General features: G+C 43.3%; 1 protein-coding gene across 1 annotated transcript; it reads left to right on the forward strand.

The window, feature by feature from the left end:
• Positions 1-109: 109 nt before the first annotated feature.
• Positions 110-17643, forward strand: cpb2 (carboxypeptidase B2 (plasma); the record flags this gene model as incomplete). Its single annotated transcript, XM_080422011.1, has 12 exons — positions 110-187; positions 2207-2325; positions 2728-2818; positions 3450-3574; positions 4187-4295; positions 5590-5691; positions 6656-6760; positions 7235-7345; positions 7783-7873; positions 9268-9470; positions 16278-16362; positions 17447-17643. The coding sequence occupies 12 exons, from the start codon at positions 110-112 to the stop codon at positions 17641-17643; spliced, it is 1416 nt and encodes a 471-aa protein (XP_080278137.1).
• Positions 17644-21461: the final 3818 nt, after the last annotated feature.

A 21461-nucleotide genomic window follows, 5' to 3' on the forward strand; every position in this document is an offset into this window, starting at 1 on the left:
CGGCACCATGGCAGGCGGGATCTGGAGATGCAGGCTGAGTGATAGCAGGCCGGTCGCTAGTCAATTCAGGGCTAGCAAGCCCGGGGCTAGCTGACCGGGGAGCTGGCTCATGGTAGACAGGGATTTGGACCCTGCTACTGAGATAGGCCAGCAGCAAGTCCTTAAGCCTCCCACGGACCACATCCAGGTGGGGGATAGCCTCGATCTCCAGGCTTTTATTGTTTAGTTTTGCTAAAAAATAAAAGCCTGGACCAGCGCGTCGGTGTACCCGATATAGGAAGTGTTTCATTTCCCCAACCAACCAGAGTGCAGTGGGCGTCGCTCATAATGTTGTGTTGACGGGGCGGGGGCTGACGGACAGATCGGTGAACCAATGGGATCACACGGATTCTCTCGCCGGAGATGTTAAACACGCCCCTTTAGGTCAGAAAACAGGAGCGCTGGTGCAGCCTAGGTGGGGGACAACATGTCTTACCCATGGCCTCTCCTTGAACCACTGCTGCTGGATAAATATCTCCTTCTGGAGTACAGCACGCAGTTTAGGGGGAGAGGCTATGAGATGAGTGACCACATTTTCAAAATCCACCACCTTTCGGTGAAAAGGTCAGTACATACTGTCAGGAATGCAGAATGACTGAACCCAAAATGCAGAACCACAAGCGGAATCGTTTCAATTCACGGATTTATTAAGGCAGTAAGCTTACAGCAAAACATAGTAATACAAGCAGTAAACAGGAAGTGCAAACCTTATGGAAACACAAGTCAACGGATACGACTCTCCAAGGCAGAATACAGGAAAGACAAAGCATGTACTGACAATGGGCCTCATTTATCAACGGAGCGTATAAACCGGCTTATATTTGTCCATATATTCGGCCGTACACCAACGTCGAAGTCACATTTATCAACGAATCCTACACAGCCAATCCTAGCGTACATTGGGTCGGAGCCTTCCCTTGATAAATGTCACGGCTGAAACCGAGCGTCATTTAAATAACACGCCCTTAAATATTCTCGAAACGCCCTGATTTTACGACATTGGAGAACCAGAATACGACCAAATAAAGCATGGGAAGCCAAAAGAGTTTCGCCGGCTCGCCTCGCCAATTGCTGCCTGTCAAGTCACACACACACACGCATACGCACACGCCTCTCTCTCTCACACACACACATACACACACACGCCCAACTGTCTTTCATGTAATCCGTAGCGGTACAATCTTTGTCACGTAGGCTTGTAGCCTACATGAATGACATATTATGATACCAATCACATCGCCATGAATGGGGTTTGTATATTAATTTATTTAACCCATACCGAGCAGTGCACAAGCAGTCATGTAGGATATTCCCCGTGAGACTCGGACGGGCGGCAGTGATCCCGTGCTGCCACGTTAATAAGAGATTCGATCGTCGGGTTTATATCCTTAACCCAGCCAGGTTGTGTGACAACAACAAACTTCTTTGACAATCTTTCGGGATTTAAAAAAACTGGAAGAGGCCTAGTCCCTCACGCGTGCGTGCGTGCGTGCGTGCGTGCGTGCGTGCGTGCGTGCGTGCGTGCGTGCGTGCGTGCGTGTGTGTGGGGACAGACACATACATACACACATTACAAAATACTAGGTCTTTGGCCTACAAATATATAAACTTGGGTCAGTGCAATGAATGGAGGAGTCAGATTTCACCTTCCCAGAGTAAAACCTCTTTCGTACTAAACCCAATATATTTCTAATATCTGATAATAATATCTAATAATCTGATCCTGATAGCATTATTGCGGATGTATGCGCAGTTTCCCACTACAGACGAACACCAAAACACTCGCTCCAAAACACAGTCGCCCCGGGGCAAATCCGGCGGTATTCACCTGGTATTCCTAAACGTAACCTCAGTAAACTATGCCTAAACCCAACCTTATTCCTATAACTAAATCAAAATGTGCTGTCAAAATCAACACTGCTGTGTATACTTCTATACCTCTACATTTCAGAGGCTTCTTACTAGTTACTTTGCAGATTTAGAGTAAAATGATATATGTATTACTGTAGGTTCTGCTTATTACCACTTTTACTCAAGTAAAAAAAAAAAAAAAGTCTGAGTACTTCTCTTCCACCACTCCCCCCCACCCCCTCCCCTTCAGAAAAATCAAAGTTTAACTTCAGAACAAACAGGGATTGAATCAATATCTCTCTCTATGTCCTGACAGACATCTGACGCTAGTTCTACAGACAGTATCACCGCCATGATGAAGACCGTTCTGATCCTGGTGGTTATTATGATGAACCTGGACAAACTCCTCCAGGCTGGAGACTGCTCACTGTTACAGTAAGTTCACATTATTTTATATTTAGATTTATGAGATTATACTGTGTATAGCTTGAATTTAAATAGACAGAACTATTTTCAATGCTGTAAAACAATCTGCCCCCACACATCAGCACACACACACACACACACACACACACACACACACACACACACACACACACACACACACACACACACACACACACACACACACACACACACACACACACACACACACACACACACACACACACACACACACACACACAGACTACTGTTATGTGCTTATGGGGCAATATTGATTACGACAGTTTCTCATTCGTTTCCCAGAATGTGCGTCGTCTGGGCACAAAAATAACATATGAAACAATAATAATTCTACACATTTATAAATATAAATAATGTCCACATTTTGTCATTTTGTCTGTCATTCAGTGACCAGGTTCTGTCCATCACAGCCCACACCTCAGAACAAGTAGACGTACTGAAGAATGTTTCTACATTATATGAGGTAGTATATTTATTTATTCATGTATGTGTTTGTTTGTTTGTTTGTTTGTTTAAAGGGATAGTTCACCCAAAAAAAATATTTTTTTTATTTCGATTAGTCAGACTTGAATTCATGGATATTATTTAGTTTTAGTCTCATTCCTAAGACAATAATTTGATGACCAGCGGACCGGTATAGGCAGCCGTTCCGGCAGGAGACACAAAGGAGACTCCTTTGTGTCTCCTACCGGAACCGCTGCCGGTCATCACATTATTGTCTTGGGAATGAGACAAGAAACAAAACAAAAATCCATGAATTCAAGTCTCCATGGTGTGACTAATCAACAGAAAAAATATCATTTTGGTGTGTCCACACTATACGAGGTAGATTTCATTATTTATCTACGTACTTAATTACGTACTTACTTACTTTAATACTTACTTACTTACTTACGTACTTACTTACTTTGTGTCTTTGATTTGTTTAGAGTCTAAACAAATCAAAGACACAAACCATTTACCATTTCAGACCCTTGTAACTCTGAGAGTGTACAAATGGAACCAAATGGACCCTTACGGGTCCATTTGGTTCCATTTGTACACTCTCAGAGTGAAATGACTGGTGTATATTTGTGTTTTTGTGTGTGTCCCAGACAGTGCTGTGGCAGCCTGCCTCTCCTCACTACATCAGAGAAGACAGTGAGGTCCACCTGTTTGTACCGGCTAACAGCTCACACGGCGTCATGGATCTGCTGCACAGACACAGCATCACACACCAGTATGTTTAAAAAATATATATATATATATACTTTATTGAGTCAAAACATGTTAAGACAATACCTCATTAAGTACATTCTTTCAACGACAACAAAAATCACATGTTCTATGTTGGTGCATATTTTGTGAATAACACGTTATGTTGTCAATCTGTATGGTAGAGTATACTATATAAATTACTTAACTTAACATACAATTGGGGTGGTTGGTGGTTGTATCTGGTCTCCCTGCTCTTCTATTGAGACATTTAGATCCTTGTGTCTAGGTTGTGGACACGACCTTTGACACCATCCTGCTTGTGGTTTGACCCGAATTAATTCAGTCCTTCAGCCCTCTCCTATAGTGTGTTGTTTGCAGTTTGTTATTACACATAGACACACTGTGTGTGTGTGTGTGTGTGTGTGTGTGTGTGTGTGTGTGTGTGTGTGTGTGTGTGTGTGTGTGTGTGTGTGTGTGTGTGTGTGTGTGTGTGTGTGTGTGTGTGTGTGTGTGTGTGTGTGTGTGTGTGTGTGTGTGTGTGTGTGTGTGAGAGAGAGAGAGAGAGAGAGAGAGAGAGAGAGTGCGTTTTCAGGTTGTTATTACACATAGACACTAAGTGTTGTGTATTTTTCAGGCTGTTACTAGACAACACAGAGGAGCTGATAGAGAGGCAGACCAGAAATTACTCCACAGACCCACGGAGCAGCCAGTCCTACTATGAGAAATACCACAGTCTGGAAGACGTATGTTTCACCTCCCCAGGCCAATTTTGTAATTGTTTTCCTGTACTTGTAAAACATTGCAGAAGGGTAAAAACCTGTCATTAAGCAATGCACTGCAGCTAATCAAATAAATAAATGGTTGTGTTAGAATCAGGGGTGCCCAAAAGGTAGATCGTGATCTACCAGTAGATCACAAAGGCTGTGCAGGTAGACCACATGACATGCCCCTAAAAAATACCAATTAAAATATAAAAAATACATATTTATAAACAAAAATCACAAAACTTCTCCTCTTTTTGTCAACTGCCACTTGAATTAAGGTGAATTGATTGATTGACAACAAGAGGGGCCAGTCAGCTCTCTTCACAGCTTCTATAGCAGGCAAACCCCCAATACAATGCTTTGTTTTCAAGTGTTGCGCACTGTACTACATAACGGTATTACAACGTTATAAAAAATGTGCATGGCAAAAAAGAACCCGAAAACCTACCACTTCCATACAGAATGGGAGGAAGACGTTTTTTCCCCCACTATTTACCATTCCAAGTGCGTTTGTCTTACAGTATATGCAACGCCAGCGCTGCTTTTCCAAAGCCCCCTCAGGTACATTCTTCAAGTATTTTCGGCAATGGGATAATACTTTTTTTTGGTGGGTAGATCTTGTTGAACTGGTCATTTTAAAAGTACTTCTAAAGTCAAAACAGTGTGGGCAGCCCTGTGTTAGATGTATATGCGTTCCTAGAGCCATGGGTGTACCAATGTGCAGGCATAGACAGTTAGTCAGCAGTATTGTCAATGCACAATGACGCACATAAATGTAACACAAATCTAAATCAGCCCCATGGATTGCATGTCCCTTGTACAACCCATTAAGACCTGAAGCCGATTCTACATGTCTCCCAAATCCCAACAGTATTGTGAAAATCGTATGTTTCTATATCAGTGGTGCTCAATCTTTTTCATGTCAAGGACCCCCAAAATGATATGTATTTGGCCGCGGACCCCCATCTCAAAATATGTTGTTCCAGGGACCCCCCCAGAAGATGGGCAGATCTACAAGCTCATAGCACGGCACTCGGTACCGCGCTATGAGCTTGTAGATCTGCTATTTTTGAATAGCCAACGTGTAAAATAATGCTTTTTTTTTAGCTCAAATAAAAGTGACACAGATGCTTCTTCAGGTCCTAATGGGATCATTTAGAGTGGATTTCAGGCCAGATAAACATTATTATCTGAGTATGTAGACAGTTGTGGACAACAGCGATGCTTAATGTGTGTGTTCTGTATAACACTGTACATGCTGTCTCCTCTGTAGATCTATCATTGGATCAACAAGACCACGCAGGAGAATCCTGACAAGGTCAAAGCTCTTCTGATTGGCTCGTCCTATGAGAAGAGACCACTCTACGCTCTGAAGGTGGTACAGTAGCCCTCGATGATGATGATGATGATGATGATGATGATGATGATGATGATGATGATGATGATGTTACACATTAAGATCCTAAGTGTAAACTGAACGCTGTACAAATGTACACCTTTTTTTTGTGTGTGGTTCTCAGCAGTAGTACTCAAATGTTTTACTTAAAGACGGGGTGCCGTGATTTTCAGTGATTTACCCCCCCCCCCCCCCCCCTAAAACATAATCATCAGGTATTATGGTTATACTAGGAGGAAGATTTTTTTCAAACAAAGTGTATGAGTAATCAATAGAAAAAAAGTTATTTTGGGGGTGAACTACCCCTTTAAGCAAAAGTATCAATACTGCAATGTAGAATACTCTGTTTCAAGTAATTGGAAAAAAGTACAAAAGTATTGATATCAAAATGTTTGAAAATAGCAGATCTACAAGCTCACAACGCGTCGCAGCCTGTAGATCTGTTGTGAGCTTGTAGATCTGCTATTTTCAAATAGCCTGGGTATAAAATAGGGCTAAAGTGGTTAATGTATGTTTTATAATGTAATCATCTATATCTGCAAAGTAACTAAACTAAAGTTTTCAAATAATTGTAGTGGAGTAAAAGTACAATATTTGCCTCTGAGATGTAGCGGAGTAGAAGTCAAATTATAGACAATTGGAAATACTCAAAGTAGTCAAAGTAACTCAAAATTGTACTTAAGTACAGTACTTGAGTAAATGTACTTAGTTACTTTACACCACTGGTTCTCAGTTGTCTGTAGATAGACCTAACCAGGTGTGTGTGTGTGTGTGTGTGTGTGTGTGTGTGTGTGTGTGTGTGTGTGTGTGTGTGTGTGTGTGTGTGTGTGTGTGTGTGTGTGTGTGTGTGTGTGTGTGTGTGTGTGTGTGTGTGTGTGTGTGTGTGTGTGTGTGTGTGTGTGTGTGTGTGTGTGTGTGTGTGTGTGGGTGGTTTACTCCTCAGTTGTCTGTAGATGACAGACCTAACAAGAAAGCCATATGGATAGACTGTGGTATCCATGCCAGGGAGTGGATCTCTCCAGCTTTCTGTCTGTGGTTTGTGCAATATGTAAGTACATATCTCAGATCAGCTTAATACACTGCAGAATGCACTTAATACATGGGTTAAGCAACACTTTTTTTTAATGAATACATTTTAATTTTGTCCAATCTGTATAGTAGAGTATATTAATACAATATAACTTATATAATTGGGGTGGTTGTATTTTGTCTCCCTGCTCTTCTATTGAGACGTTTAGATCGTGTCAAAGGTCATGTCTCACCTAGACACAGGATCTGACATGAATTTTGACCTGATGTTCAGATTTAATTTATCCCCTGAGCAAGCAGGCCTGCTCTATTAGCTCAATGGTAAACATTTCAGCACTTGCGCAGGAAACCGGGTTCAAAAGTTATAGTGTGGCTTTAACGCTATACAATCCAGAACTTATTTCAATGAATAAAGCGTTATTTCAACCAATCGGTGAAGTTGCAGTAACAGTTGCCCTTAATGTTATTATTATTTAATTTTTTGCCCCCACAGTCGCTGGCATTTTACAAGGTAAACCAAGACATCACTAAAATACTGGACAACATGGATGTGTACGTCCTGCCTGTGTTGAACCCTGATGGATACAAGTACACATGGACTACAGTAAGAACTCTATTAAATAATAAATACATGTGTCTAACTTTGGGACCTGTGTGCCGCATAGACCAGTGGTTCGCAAACTTTTTCGTGCCAAGGACCCCCAAATTGATATGTATTTGGCCATCTGAAAATGTTTTGTGCTTTTCTTTTGTGGATGTTTTCAAAATCTCCAAAACATTTTCGATATTTTTTCAAATAAATGTATTTTTAAATATAGCAGATGTACAAGTGACGTGCTGCGAGCTTGTACATCTGCTATTTCTTTCTTTTACAGTAACTGTCATCAATACAGTACACTGTACAATTCCTATAGTTTTAATTTAACTCTGAGAGTGAACAAGTGAAATGAAATGGACCAGTGAGCGACGCGTTACATTTGCACGCTGTCAGAGAGCATTTTTTGACTTATTTTCTTGTCGGTTTGTTTTTGTTCCATGCAGAAACGAATGTGGAGGAAGAATCGATCTCAGAGCAGAGACAGCCGCTGCATCGGAGTCGACCTCAACAGGAACTTTGATGCTAATTGGTGCAGTAAGTCCTCTTAATGAGCGTATAGGACTACAGTATACTGCAGTAAGTCCTCTTAATGAGGATAATAGGACTACAGTATGTTCTTCATTACCAGTGATGGGAGAAGAAGTACTCACATGTTTCAATACATGTGTTGTACAAAGTACAATGTGTTGCTTTGCGACGCATTGTGAGCTTGTAGATCGGCTATTTTCAAATTGCCAAAGTGTATATACTCTATACATAAAATAGCCGATCTACAAGCTCCGAGCTACGAGCTTGGAGATCGGCTATTTTCTGCAAAAATATTCTGCGAAAACATAAAATACACTAGTATATAAAAAACATATATCGTTGCTGTCCGGCAGAAACCAGCTAACTCCATTTTTCCGCTTTTGGATTTTTTCCCCCATAAATCTCAGTGCTTTTGAACACCCTTTACGTCTGTGTGTTGATAAAACAAAATATTGAACCAATGACAAGTATTTAAATGTGCTTTTTTTTTTTGCTGACTCCATGCTCCAGCCCCCTTTGACCACCAACCTCATTGTGAGCTTGGAGGTCCATTTAGCTGTTCTTATCAATGATGAACAAAACCTCCTCATTTCCTGAAAAATGAACATTTTGGAGTTAGCTGGTCGCTGCCGGACAGCAGAGATATACTTTAAAGGAGTAGTTCACCCAAAAATGACTTATTTTCTATCAATTACACACCCATGAAGCCTTGAATTCAATGTTCTTTCTTGTTTTTGTTGCATTCCTAACAATAATTTGATGACCGGCGGAGGCGGTATAGTAGACTGACCTGCATTTGAGTCTACTACCGGAGAGACCGCCGGTCATCAAATTATTGGCTCGGGAATTTGACAAAAACAAAACAATATCCATGAAGTCAAGGCTTCATGGGGTGTGTAATCGATTGAAGTAATTTTTGAAGTGAATTATCCCTTTAAAGGAGCATTTCACCCCTGGAAGAACTTAATCACTCAATGTTAATAATATTTGTAGTAGATAACAGTAGCAAAATTTGAAATTTGCACCCTATGGCCAGAAAAATATAGAAGTCTGTGTGTTTGACTGGGGTTTGACTGGACTGCTGCATTACTACAATGACCATAATGCTTTGGGGAACTGCCCTTCCTTGTTGGGAGGGGAGGCTGCGTGGGGGTGTGGTCTACATTGTAGTGAGGAAATAAGGTGAGATAAAGAGACTATGAGTCAAATGACTCATAGTGTGTCTGAGGATATGGATAAAAAATCTAAAAATACAGATAAAACACAAAAAAACAGGATCATGTTTATGGGTCCTAGACCTAGATAAAAATAGGGGTTTGATGCAAAATCTGTGAAATGTCCCTTTAAGTATAAAACCTGAGCACTAACGGTACTTGTGTCTCCACCACTGTGCGTTATAGCGGAGGGTGCGTCTCACGACCCCTGTCTGGAGACGTACTGCGGTCAGTTCCCCGAGTCGGAGCCAGAGTCCGAAGCCGTGGCCAACTTCCTCCGCAGGCACAAGGACTCCGTCCTCATGTACCTGTCCGTCCACTCCTACTCACAGATGCTGCTCTTCCCTTACTCCTGCAGCCACGACGTAGCGGAGAACCACAACGACCTGGTGAGCTATACGCGTTTCCATCAGCGATCATTTGGTTTAGTTTTTAAGATTCTTTTTTGGAGCTTTTATGCCGTTATTCAGACGAATGGTTCTCAAACATGTTCATTTCAGTGATCCCCAAATTTATATTGTATTTGGTCATGGACCCCCATCTGAAAATATGTTGTGCCAGGGACCCCCATACAAGAAGAAGAACGTGTATTCCAGATTTTATTTTTTTAAATAGCACATTTACAATGCGTTGTGATGCAACATGTGTTGAGCTTATAGGCCTACTGTAGATTGGCTATAGGGTTAAAATGGTTAGTCTTTTTTCAGTGGGACCCCCCGGAACCCCCTAAAGGACCCCTGGAGGTCCCCAGACCCCACTTTCAGTATCACTGAAGTATTAGATCCCCATTAAAAATGCCAAACCTGTGCTAGTCGGTACCATATACAGACCTCCTAACCAGACTGATTTCTATGAAAGACTTGAGGAGTGTTTAGCTAAGGTGCAATATGCGGAGACGATACTTCTTGGTGACTTTAACACAGACATGCTCCGTAAGGAAGCGTCAGTGTATAAGTCATTCAAGGGGTTTTGTCATCGGCACTCATTCCACCAGCTGATCACTCAGCCCACAAGGCTGTGTGTTTCCACTCAAACTACCATAGATCTCATTCTAACAACGGACAAGGACAAAATCCTCAATAGTGGTGTTTCTACCTGTGGCATATCTGATCAAAACATGATCTTCTGCACCAGAAAGAAACGTAAACCTAAGACCGGTTTCCACAAATCAGTCACGATCAGAGACCTCAAAAACTATAAGAGTGAGGACTTAGATCACAGGCTAGAGGAACTGGACTGGTCCGACGTATTAAACAGCACACAGGTAGACGAATCTTGGCTTGGTTTCAAAACCAAATTCATTCAAATTTTGGACAGTGTGGCTCCCATGAAAACCATCAGGGTCAAAACCCGCTCGGTACCATGGATGAATTCGGACATCCTTACTGCCATGAAAGTCAGAAACAAAAAGTGTTCTGAGCTTCATAAAGGTAGGATCAAACTCGCCAAGTGTTTTAACAAGGGTCTCGAATCCCACGTAGCTAAACTTGAAAAAGAAAAAACCAGCTAAGAAACAAGGTTAACATGCTCCTATTAGCAGAAAAAAGCTTCCTCGATGACAAAATTGAGGAAAATCAAAGCAAACCACGAGAGCTTTGGAAGCTATTCAACAACCTACTAGGCTGCAGCAAGAAATTGAAAACCAGGTTTACAAACATAAGCCTCAAGGTGAATGACACTCTCATCACATCCAAACATGAAGTGAGTAAAATCCTCAACATATTCTTCACGACCATAACCTCAGATTTGGTTGAAAAACTACCCCCTCACTCTGGGTGCTATGGCGAAGAGTATGTTGACTCATTTTACGAAAAACAGGGTGTACGCAAAGATGATTTTAAACTCTCCCCTGTGAAAACAGAAGAGGTGTTTAAAAAATTGAGTGCTCTTCATCAACACAAAGCCACAGGCCTCGACAATATCCCCGCCAAATTTCTAAAAGACTCAGCCGCCTCCATTGCTCCAATCATTACCCACATAATAAACCTCTCCATCATACAGGGACGGGTCCCTAACAATTTCAAAAAAGCAAGGGTGACCCCTCTGTACAAAAAAGGAAACAAATTAGACCCTGGCAACTACCGCCCTATTTCTATTCTTAGCTCCATCTCGAAAGTCATGGAAAAAATAGTCTATGAACAGGTCGATAAGTATCTTGCCGAGAAAAATCTAATCTACAAATTCCAATCTGGTTTCAGAACAAACCAGTCCACTGACACATGCCTTCTCTATTTGAACGACTCTATCAAACAAGATGTCGACAAGGGAAAATATTGCGGCATGGTCATGCTGGACCTCCAGAAGGCCTTTGACACCGTTAATCACCCAATTATGATCAATAAGCTCAAAGCAATAGGTTTTGATGATACGTCAGTGAACTGGATGAGATCCTACCTGGAAGGGAGGGAGCAAGTGGTGGAAGTAAACGGCACCCAGTCCCCCCCCCCCTCCCTGTGACTTGTGGTGTCCCACAAGGAAGTATACTAGGACCTTTACTGTTCCTGATATATGTGAATGATATGTCATCAGCCTGTGACTGCAAACTGTTCCTGTTCGCAGATGACTCGGCCCTGCTAGTCTCGGACAGGGACAGGCTGCAGGTTGAGAAAACTCTCAGCTCCGAACTCAACAAGATCTGCATCTGGCTCTCTGACAACAAACTTTCATTACACCTGGGTAAAACTGAATCCATCCTCTTTGGGTCCAGTCCTAACCTTAGCAAGGCAGAGAGTTTCACGATCAAAGTGGGTGATGATGTCATCAAAAGAAAGGATGAAATTACCTACCTGGGCTCCATCTTGGAGGCAAACCTCTTAGTGCAGCGGCTAAAAGCAATATTTTGGGAGAATCGTTCACTTGGTGATACAAGCGTGAAACTTGGTACAGATCATCTTTAGAGGTCATTTATCGATTTTTTTAATCGAGCCACTTGAAAATCAAAGATGGCGGCCATTTATTTAAAGATAGCTGCCAAAATGTGTCTGATTTAGCTTTTCAGCATATTTTTGCCTATGCTTTTGTGATGTCAATCACCAAAACACCAAATAGAGCTCCCCTAGTATACTTCTGAACATTTGCAACATTATTCTTTAGTTTTTTCTAAACTGTTTTTAATGTTTTACAATTAAAAAAACAAGATATAGGCTAAATCGGGGATTAAACCAATAGAAATTAAAAAGAAAATCTCAAGATTTCTGAACATGTAGTTATTTTTAACTGCTGTGGGTGGAGGAGGGATTTGTGAGGGTTAATTGGTCAGCAGGTGTTTCCAACTATCTAATTAAGCTCTCCTCTATATAGGTGCAGGCTGTGACTGCCTTCAGACTTTTGTGTCTGAAGGACTGAACAGGTGGATCAGTGGCCAAAGTGGCCAGTTTTGTCTGTAGGCCTCCTGTTCCGCCGCAGACGTCGCGCCCAGCTGAGGCGCGCGCCGTGGAATTGCCGGTCCGCGGAGACCGCCCAGGCCCCCCGGGAGGAGGGCGGCGGTGTCTCCCGGAGACGCGCGCTGCGTCGGCACCACTTCTTCCGTTGCCCCTCAGCCGGTCGAAAGCATGTTACAGGGGATGGGTGCCAGTGGCCCGTTACGCAGCTGTTTAGTCGGTCGCCGGAGTACGCGACGCAGGCAGGGTTTGAGAAACGGAGTCTCCGGAGCGCGCCTGTGCGCCCCAGCTGCGTGCGGATCTCCTCGCCGAGCCCCGCGATGGGGCTCGAGGCGAGGCCGGCAGCCGGGGCCCTCAGGCGGTCCGTGGCAAGGCAACTAGGGCAGACGGTGCGTCTCGGTCTCGCTAGGCCGGGGTCGGCCGCGGAGGAGTGCGGAGGACGGGCCACCGGGGCCTCTCCGCACGTGGTCCCTCCGCGCCTGGTCGGGCCCGCAGGCTGCAAGCAGCGTCCACCGAAGCACACGAGGTGCCGGCGGGGCCCTTGCAAGAGGCGGGCTACGAGTGCCATTCTATCAGGGAAAAGTAGCGGGTTCCACGGCCCTTGCGGGCGGCATGGTTCCCGTGGATCACAGTGCATGACTAGAGTGGCCGACGGCGGGGCCCTGCGTTCGGGCAGGCCTGCCGTCCGTGTCCCCAGCGTCCGCACGCTGGTCCATATATCCGGGCTGGGAAAAGTTGGCGAAACTCCCGGGAGAGAATTTCAAAGGAGGGGGCCATGGCAGAGCCCAGGTCCTCGTGGGCTTCACGAGGACTTCCAGGGTGCCAGGCCGCCCGACCGCGTCCGACCGGAGGCCTCTCTTGGGCCTGCCGTCGTCCCGTCCGTCGGCGTCCGCACGCCGGTTCCGTACAACCGGGATGGGAAAAGTTGGCGAAACTCCCGGGAGAGAATTTCAAAGGAGGGGGCCATGGCAGAGCCCAGGTCCTCGTGGGCTTCACGAGGACCTCCAGGGCGCCCGTCCGCCCGGCCGTGCCCGAGCGGAGGCCTCTCTCTTCCCATAAGCCCGCTGGGAAGAGGCCTCCAATTTCATGGTTCTCTCCCCCCTCGCGGGGAGGGGGGAGAGGGACCCACGGCCACCACCACCGGGCGCCCCGCTCGGGCACCCGGGGCCGCCCCGAGACGGAGCCTCGCCCCGGGCTTCGCGACGGCCAGGCTCCATAGGTACGGTCTGGAGCGAGTCGGCGTCTCGCCCGGGAGACTTTTTCAAAGGAGGGAGGCAGGCGTGAGCCAGAGGCCTCCTGGGCTACGGGCAGGTGACGGGGAGGTACGACGCGGAGATCCAGGACAGGGGACCCCTCGCGGCCCCGACACTGCCCCAGGAACGTGCCCCGGTTCCGGGCATGCTCCATAGCTACCCGCTGGCACCAGTGGCCACTTTCCGACCGCGCGAAATTTCACGCAGGGGAGAGGCCCAGAGCTTCCTGGGAGCTCTGGACTCTGAAGAAATCCTGGCTTTTTTCTCGAATCCTCCAGGATTTGGGGCCTCTCGCGGCGCCGACACTGCCCCAGGAACATGCCCCGGTTCCGGGCATGCTCCATAGCTACCCGCTGGCACCAGTGGCCACTTTCCGACCACGCGAAATTTCATGCAGGGGAGAGGCCAGAGCCCCCGACCCCGCGGGGCCTGCAAACACAGTGCGATTTTCACACTTTTTCCCGGGTTTTTCGGCCGCAGTTTGCCCGGGCAGCCACCCAGGGACCCGGGGGGGGCACCGACGCGTGCGCACCCCCGGCCCGGATCCAACGAGCCCTCCGCCGGCGCCGGGCGACCCTCGGACAGGGAGGTACCGCCCGTTTTGGCCACTTGGCCACGAAAGTGGCCAAGTGGCCATATTGGCCAAGTGGCCATATTGGATTTTTGAGTGGCTCGATTAAAAAAGTCAAAGAGTTGACCTAAAGGAATGTTCATGCCAATTTTCACGCTTGTATCACAAAGTGAACGATTGTTCCTACTATCTGCTCTACTATCTCTGGTAACAAAAACGCAGAAAAAGTGATAAAAATCACACCCAGTGTGAAGTGGGCGGTGTGGTCACAGTGGTCATCACAGTGATGGAAGTTCACTTAAAGAAAAGTAATATTGTGGACCAACCATTGTACACCCCTAACTTTAAAAAAAACATAAATGTGTTTTTTTTTAAGTGCATAGTCCTATTTATAGGGCTATGCACATGTGTCATGTTTCACTAGCCAATCACAGTCCTGAATAGACTGTGATTGGCCAATCACGGTGCAGGGTTAGGGGGGTACACTGGTGGCCAATCACAGCGCAGGATTGGGGGGTGCAAATATCCAAACCTCACAAAAAATGTCAACCAAACAACACGCTATTTGTGGAGGATTGATCGTCTAGTCAGTAAGAATACTCTGAAGATTCTTGCAGGGGCCCTCATTCAAGGTCATTATGATTATGCATGCACTTCATGGTATCACAACACCTCCAAGGCCTTAAAAACAAGGCTCCAAACATCCCAAAACAAACTTGTAAGGCTACTTCTTGGCCTCAATCATAAAACCCATCTAACCCCTGCTCATTTTGCTAGGATTGGATGGCTTAGGGTTGAGGACAGAGTACAGCAACTTGCTATGGGCCTGGTCTTCAAGATACACCACAACATTGGGATCCCCCTGTATTTGTCAAAATACTTCCAAAATGTTAATGTTAAAGTCCATGATCATAACACCAGAGGCAGCTCCACAAATCATGTTCAACCCAGATTTGGCTCAACTAAGGGAATGAACTTGTTCTCTTCTCATGCTATTCATCAAAAATGTGGAATGCCCTACCAAAAGGAGTAAAGGAGTGTAAAACCCTACTCACTTTCAAAACTGCCCTAAAGATACACCTTCAGGAGGCTGCAATTAACCTACCCCCCCCCTACCCCCCTACCCCCCCCCCCCCCTCCTTCATTTTCCTCTTTTGTATATATATATTTTTTTCTCTCTTCATACCAGTAACCTGAAAGCTGATTGTATGACATTCTGTATAGTAGTGTGTATATCTGTCTGCCTCTTATATGTCATCATGATTTGTGTGCATGGGGTTCTCATCTTAAACAAGCTGCGTGCTTAATGAGAGTTCCAGTTTAGTAGACCTTGTATTGTGAATTTGTACTTCCATGTACGGTTATGTACTGTCATGTACTATTCTCATGTCTTACTAAATAAACTACATCAATCAATCAATTAGCTACTCTACTGTAACAGCATGCAGCTATACTCTTCTTTATCTGATATTTTTAATAAATCACGCTAGTGAATAATGCAACCTACTTTTTACACTTAAGCAGTAAAATCCTCAGTGTTCATTTAACCCAGAGAGGATACAAATAAGGTCCATTTGGTTACTTTTGTATACTATAGTAGTAACATTTGGTTACTTTTGTATACTCTAGTAGTAACATTTGGTTACTTTTGTATACTCTAGTTAGTAGTAACATTTGGTTACATTTGTATAATCTAGTAGTAACATTAATGGTTACATTTGTATACTCTTGTAGTAACATTAATGGTTACATTTGTATACTCTAGTAGTAACATTAATGGTTACATTTGTATACTCTAGTAGTAATATTAATGGTTACATTTGTATACTCTTGTAGTAACATTAATGGTTACATTTGATTATTAATCTCTGGGTTACACTCATTGAGTTAAATTGACACATTGTGCATATTTAGCATTGTTCTATGCAGTGACTTTCAGTGTTTTTGGGTGAACACATCATATCTTTTGTTCTTGTTTGTATGTTTCTAAAGCTTGCGATGACCCAAGAAGCTGCCCAGAACATCAGGAGATATTACCGTACGACCTACAAATATGGTGCAGGAGCTAGCACCATATGTGAGTATAGACGGTGTCTTTTTGATGGCATCATTTTGACATACTGTACTGAAACATCAGAAAAGCAAGGATTTTTTTAATTTAAATGTTCTATTCTACTCTAATGTATTAGATTCTATTCTGTTTCACTATATTCTACTCTATTCTAACATATTCATTTCTATTCTAAAGTATACTCTTCTCTTCTCTATAATGTATAATGTCTTCTCTTCTCTTGTATCTCCTCTCCTCTCCTCTCCTCTCCTCTCCTCTCCTCTCCTCTCCTCTCCTCTCCTCTCCTCTCCTCTCCTCTCCTCTCCTCTCCTCTCCTCTCCTCTCCTCTCCTCTTCTCTTCTCTAAGTCCTCTCCTCTCCTCTCCTCTCCTCTCCTCTCCTCTCCTCTCCTCTCCTCTCCTCTCCTCTCCTCTTCTCTAAGTCCTCTCCTCTCCTCTCCTCTCCTCTCCTCTCCTCTCCTCTCCTCTCCTCTCCTCTCCTCTCCTCTCCTCTCCTCTCCTCATGTTCTCATATCTCCTCTCCTCTCCTCTCCTCTCCTCTCCTCTCCTCTCCTCTCCTCTCCTCTCCTCTCCTCTCCTCTCCTCTTCTCTTCTCTAAGTCCTCTCCTCTCCTCTCCTCTCCTCTCCTCTCCTCTCCTCTCCTCTCCTCTCCTCTCCTCTCCTCTCCTCTCCTCTCCTCTCCTCATGTTCTCATATCTCCTCTCCTCTCCTCTCCTCTCCTCTCCTCTCCTCTCCTCTCCTCTCCTCTCCTCTCCTCTCCTCTCCTATAAGTTCTCATATCTCCTCTCCTCTCCTCTCCTCTCCTCTCCTCTCCTCTCCTCTCCTCTCCTCTCCTCTCCTCTCCTCTCCTCTAAGTTCTCATCTCATCTCTCCTCTCCTCTCCTCTCCTCTCCTCTCCTCTCCTCTCCTCTCCTCTCCTCTCCTCTCCTCTCCTCTCCTCTCCTCTCCTCTCCTCTAAGTTCTGGCAGCAGGAAGCCATATCTGCCCCTCTCCTCTCCTCTCCTCTCCTCTCCTCTCCTCTCCTCTCCTCTCCTCTCCTCTCCTCTCCTCTCCTCTCCTATAAGTTCTCATATCTCCTCTTCTCTCGGTCAGATCTGGCTCCTGGAGGCTCAGACGACTGGGCCTACAACCTTGGCATCAAGTACTCCTTCACGTTTGAGCTGCAGGACAGGGGCAGATATGGCTTCCTGCTGCCTCCCTCTCACATCAAAGGAGCCTGCAACGAGGCCCTGCTGGCCACCAAGACCATCGCTCTGAGAGTCATCGAGAAAACACAAGCCCCCCTGTAAAGCCTGATTCATACCAGTGCTTCTCAAACTTTTTCATACAACGACCCCCAAAATGATATGTGTTTGGCTGCGGACCCCCCATCTCAAAATATTTTGTTCCAGGGACCCCCAGAAGGAAAGATTTGAGTTACAAATGTTCGCTTTAAAAGAATATATACATTCAAAGATTTGCAGAAGTTTTCACGATTTCAAAAATAGCAGATTTACAAGCTCATAGCACCTCACTTGGTGCCGCGCTATGAGCTTGCAGATCTGCTATTTTTGAATAGCCAAACTATAAAATATGGTTAAAGTGATTATGACACTATATTAACTAACTTTGCTGAGGACCCCCTGGTACCACTCCAAGGACCCCTGGGGGTCCCCGGACCCCACTTTGAGAACCAATGATTTATACCAGTGGTTCACAAACTTGTTCATGTCAAGGACCCACAAATTGATATGTATTTGGCAGCACTGAGCTTGTAGATCTGCTATTTTTCAACAGCCAGCGTAAAAATAATGGATAAAGCGGTTAAAATGATTGTGCTGCTACATTAACTAATTGGACCCCGCTGGAACCCACCTGAGGACCCCTGGGGGTCCCCGGACCCCACTTTGAGAACCAATAATTTATACTTTGTCCTACGATAATAGCAAATCTACAAGCTCACCCACATCATCGTCACCTGATGACTGTAAGGTTGTAGATCTGGAATTTCCGTATAAGTGTTAGCGTGACTTCTCAGTTTGCTCAGTGAAACAGTGTCTGTGGTATAGAAGTGCAATGACGTTTTTACCTTGTGTGTTTTACGTGTGTTAAGGCTCTTATACAGTGGCGTCAGTTCAGCAAAAGCTAAGGTGTGGCAAGGTTAGGGTTGCCAACTCCCAGAGATTAAAATAAGGGACACCTATCCTTCAATAAGGGACCCCCGTAAAAAGAAATTGGGGGTCAAACCCCCCAAAACCCCAGAAATGCATAGAAAACTATGCATTATACCGATAAACACAATACAAACACCACAATGATCTTACACCTGCATTAGGCTACTTACTATTCATGATTTTTTTTTCTTCTGGAGCCACGGTATGGCACCTGTCATACCTTGCCATACCCAATTGACGCCCCTGCTCTTATATTATACACAATGCCTTTATAGTCTTTGATGTTTGTGTAATATGTGTTGTTGACCAGATAAGTGTCTGTATATGGTACTGTTGTGGAATCAAAACAATAAAATAAAAATACATTTTGTAAACCTGATGGACAGTGGTGGAAAAAGTACTCAAATGTTTTACTTAAGTAAAAGTATCAATACTGCAATGTAGAAGTTCTCTGTTACAAGTAAAAGTCCGGAATTCAAAATTTATTTTAGTGAAAGTACAAAAGTATTGGTATCAAATGTACTTAAAGTACCAAAAGTAAATGTACAAAATATTTGAAAATAGCAGATCTACAAGCTCACAACGCGTCGCATCGCGACGCGTTGTGAGCTTGTAGATCGGCTATTTTCAAATAGCCTAGGTATAAAATAAAAAAACATACATTAAAATAAGTGGTTAATGTATGTTTCATTATATCATAATTTATATCTGAAAAGTAACTAGTAACTAAAGTTTTGAAATAAATGTAGTGGAGTAAAAGTGCAATATTTGCCTCTGAGATGTAGTGGAGTAGAAGTAAAAGTATTGGAAATTGGAAATACTCAAGTAAAGTACAAATACCTCAAAATTGTACTTAAGTACAGTACTTAAGTAAATGTACTTAGTTACTTTCCACCCCTGCTGATGGATGGGTGCAACAGAGTTGGTGGTCGTCGACTTTTTTTTTTTTATTGATTGAAAACTTTATTAGTCCGAAATGTAAACAGAACGAGGTACAGTCCAGACAAGGCTGAAAGGATAACACAAAAAAAAAGTCATGGATAGGACTTGTTCTATTGTGGTCTTATGTATTCAATTCATCAACATAGCATAAAAGAAATAACACAATAATACATGTCATCAACAAATACAAACACTATTATGTACACAAAGAAAGGAGGAGGGGGAATTTACATCTACAGTACCTCCTCTTGTTGTCTCCTGGTAGATGTTTTTTTGAAAGAAACCAGTGAATGTAATGGATGGTGTCTGTTTTGACTCTGTTCCACAGGTAAATATTGTGAAAATGGCCGATCTACAAGCTCACAACGCCTCACGTTGCGAGGCGTTGTGAGCTTATAGATCGGCTATTTTCACAGATTTTGCCTCTTATTATTTGACGATTTGGCCAATGTTTGACCAGTTTTTATAGTATGGTTTGTTTATCACTTTTGATGCAGTAATGGTCCTTTTTTTCTTCTTCTTTTTATAGGTATTAAAAAGGTCTTAAAAGTCTTTAAATTGTCACTTTGCCAGTGTTTTTTTCTCCATAATATGGTACGAAGTCTTACATCTGGAGGAAATAAAAGAAAAGCATACATACAAACATTGCTTCTTTTTTTTTGTATTGTTGCAAAAAAAATTTATCATAAAGCATAGTACATTAAAGGAATACTACACCAGTGGTTCCCAAAGTGGTGTCCAGGGGGTCCCCAGCAAAGTTAGTTAATCTATCGAATCTACAAGATCACAATACATCGTGATGTGTTGTGAGCTTGTAGATCTGCTATTTATTGTTTTTAATCTAGGAAAGAAAATGACAAGTTTAAATGGTTTTGAAACATTTTAATAACAATACCATCTTGTATGGTGGTCCTCCATGGCCATATACATTAATCGGGGGGTCCTTGACATAAAACAAAGTTTGAGAACCACTGTACTACACAAAGTCCTCACATTATTTACTTAAGTAAAAGTATCGATACTGCAATATAGAAGTAATTAAAAGTCTGGAATTCAAAATGTACTTGAGTAAAAGTACAAACGTATTGGCATCAAAATTTACTTAAAGTACCAAAAGTAAAAGTACTCATTATGCAGAATGTCTCATTTCAAGTTTTCAAATGTAGTATAAAAATGTTTTGAAAATAGCAGATCTACAAGCTCACAATGCGTCGCATCGCGACGCATTGTAAGCTTGTAGATCTGCTATTTTAAGTACTTTACTTACTATTTTAAGTAAGTAAAGTAAAAATACCTCAAAATGTTAAGCAAAACTTAAGTAAATGTACTTAGTTACTTTCCACCACTGCTCTATACTACATCAATAAAAAAATATATACCATGAATAATTATGTTTATAAATCCCTGCATTGCCCCTTTTCAGCCAGCAGGTGTCGTGGCAACAACATGAGACCAAAATACTTGATACTTGCTTCTTGCCTTTTGTAGTCAAATATATTTACATCAAGGTGTTTTTGCAGTTACATCAATATGTTTGATGATAAAAAATAATACCAGCTTAATGTCCCTCCCTTGTTGACATAATTATTTTAGCCCGCTTTACATTGTATTCTTTATGGTAGTTAATAGCAATGCTGAGAGTAGGCTATTGATAGAGGGAGGTGAAGGGAAGGAATGAATGTCTTCTACCATTTCTTCATTCATTTTCAGTAATCAATCCCATCAGCATCTTTTTTTGCGGATACAGGAAGAGTAAAAAATAGGCTATTTTGTCCAAATTGTTATAAATAAGTAAATAAATTGTCCATTTCCCCCCAAAATGTAACAAAATTAACTTTTGGTACTTTAGGTATATTTTGAAGCCGATACTTTTGTACTTTTACTCGTACATTTTTAATATATCAACGTCGTTTCGGGGTCTGAATTGGACCTTCATTTGAGGTCTGAATTGGACGTCGGATCGACGTCGTTTCGAGGTCTGACTAGGACGTCGTATCGACGTCGTTTCGAGG

Source organism: Gymnoscopelus braueri (genome assembly GCF_963280865.1).
Source record: "Gymnoscopelus braueri genome assembly, chromosome: 24".
NCBI classification, from domain to species: domain Eukaryota; kingdom Metazoa; phylum Chordata; class Actinopteri; order Myctophiformes; family Myctophidae; genus Gymnoscopelus; species Gymnoscopelus braueri.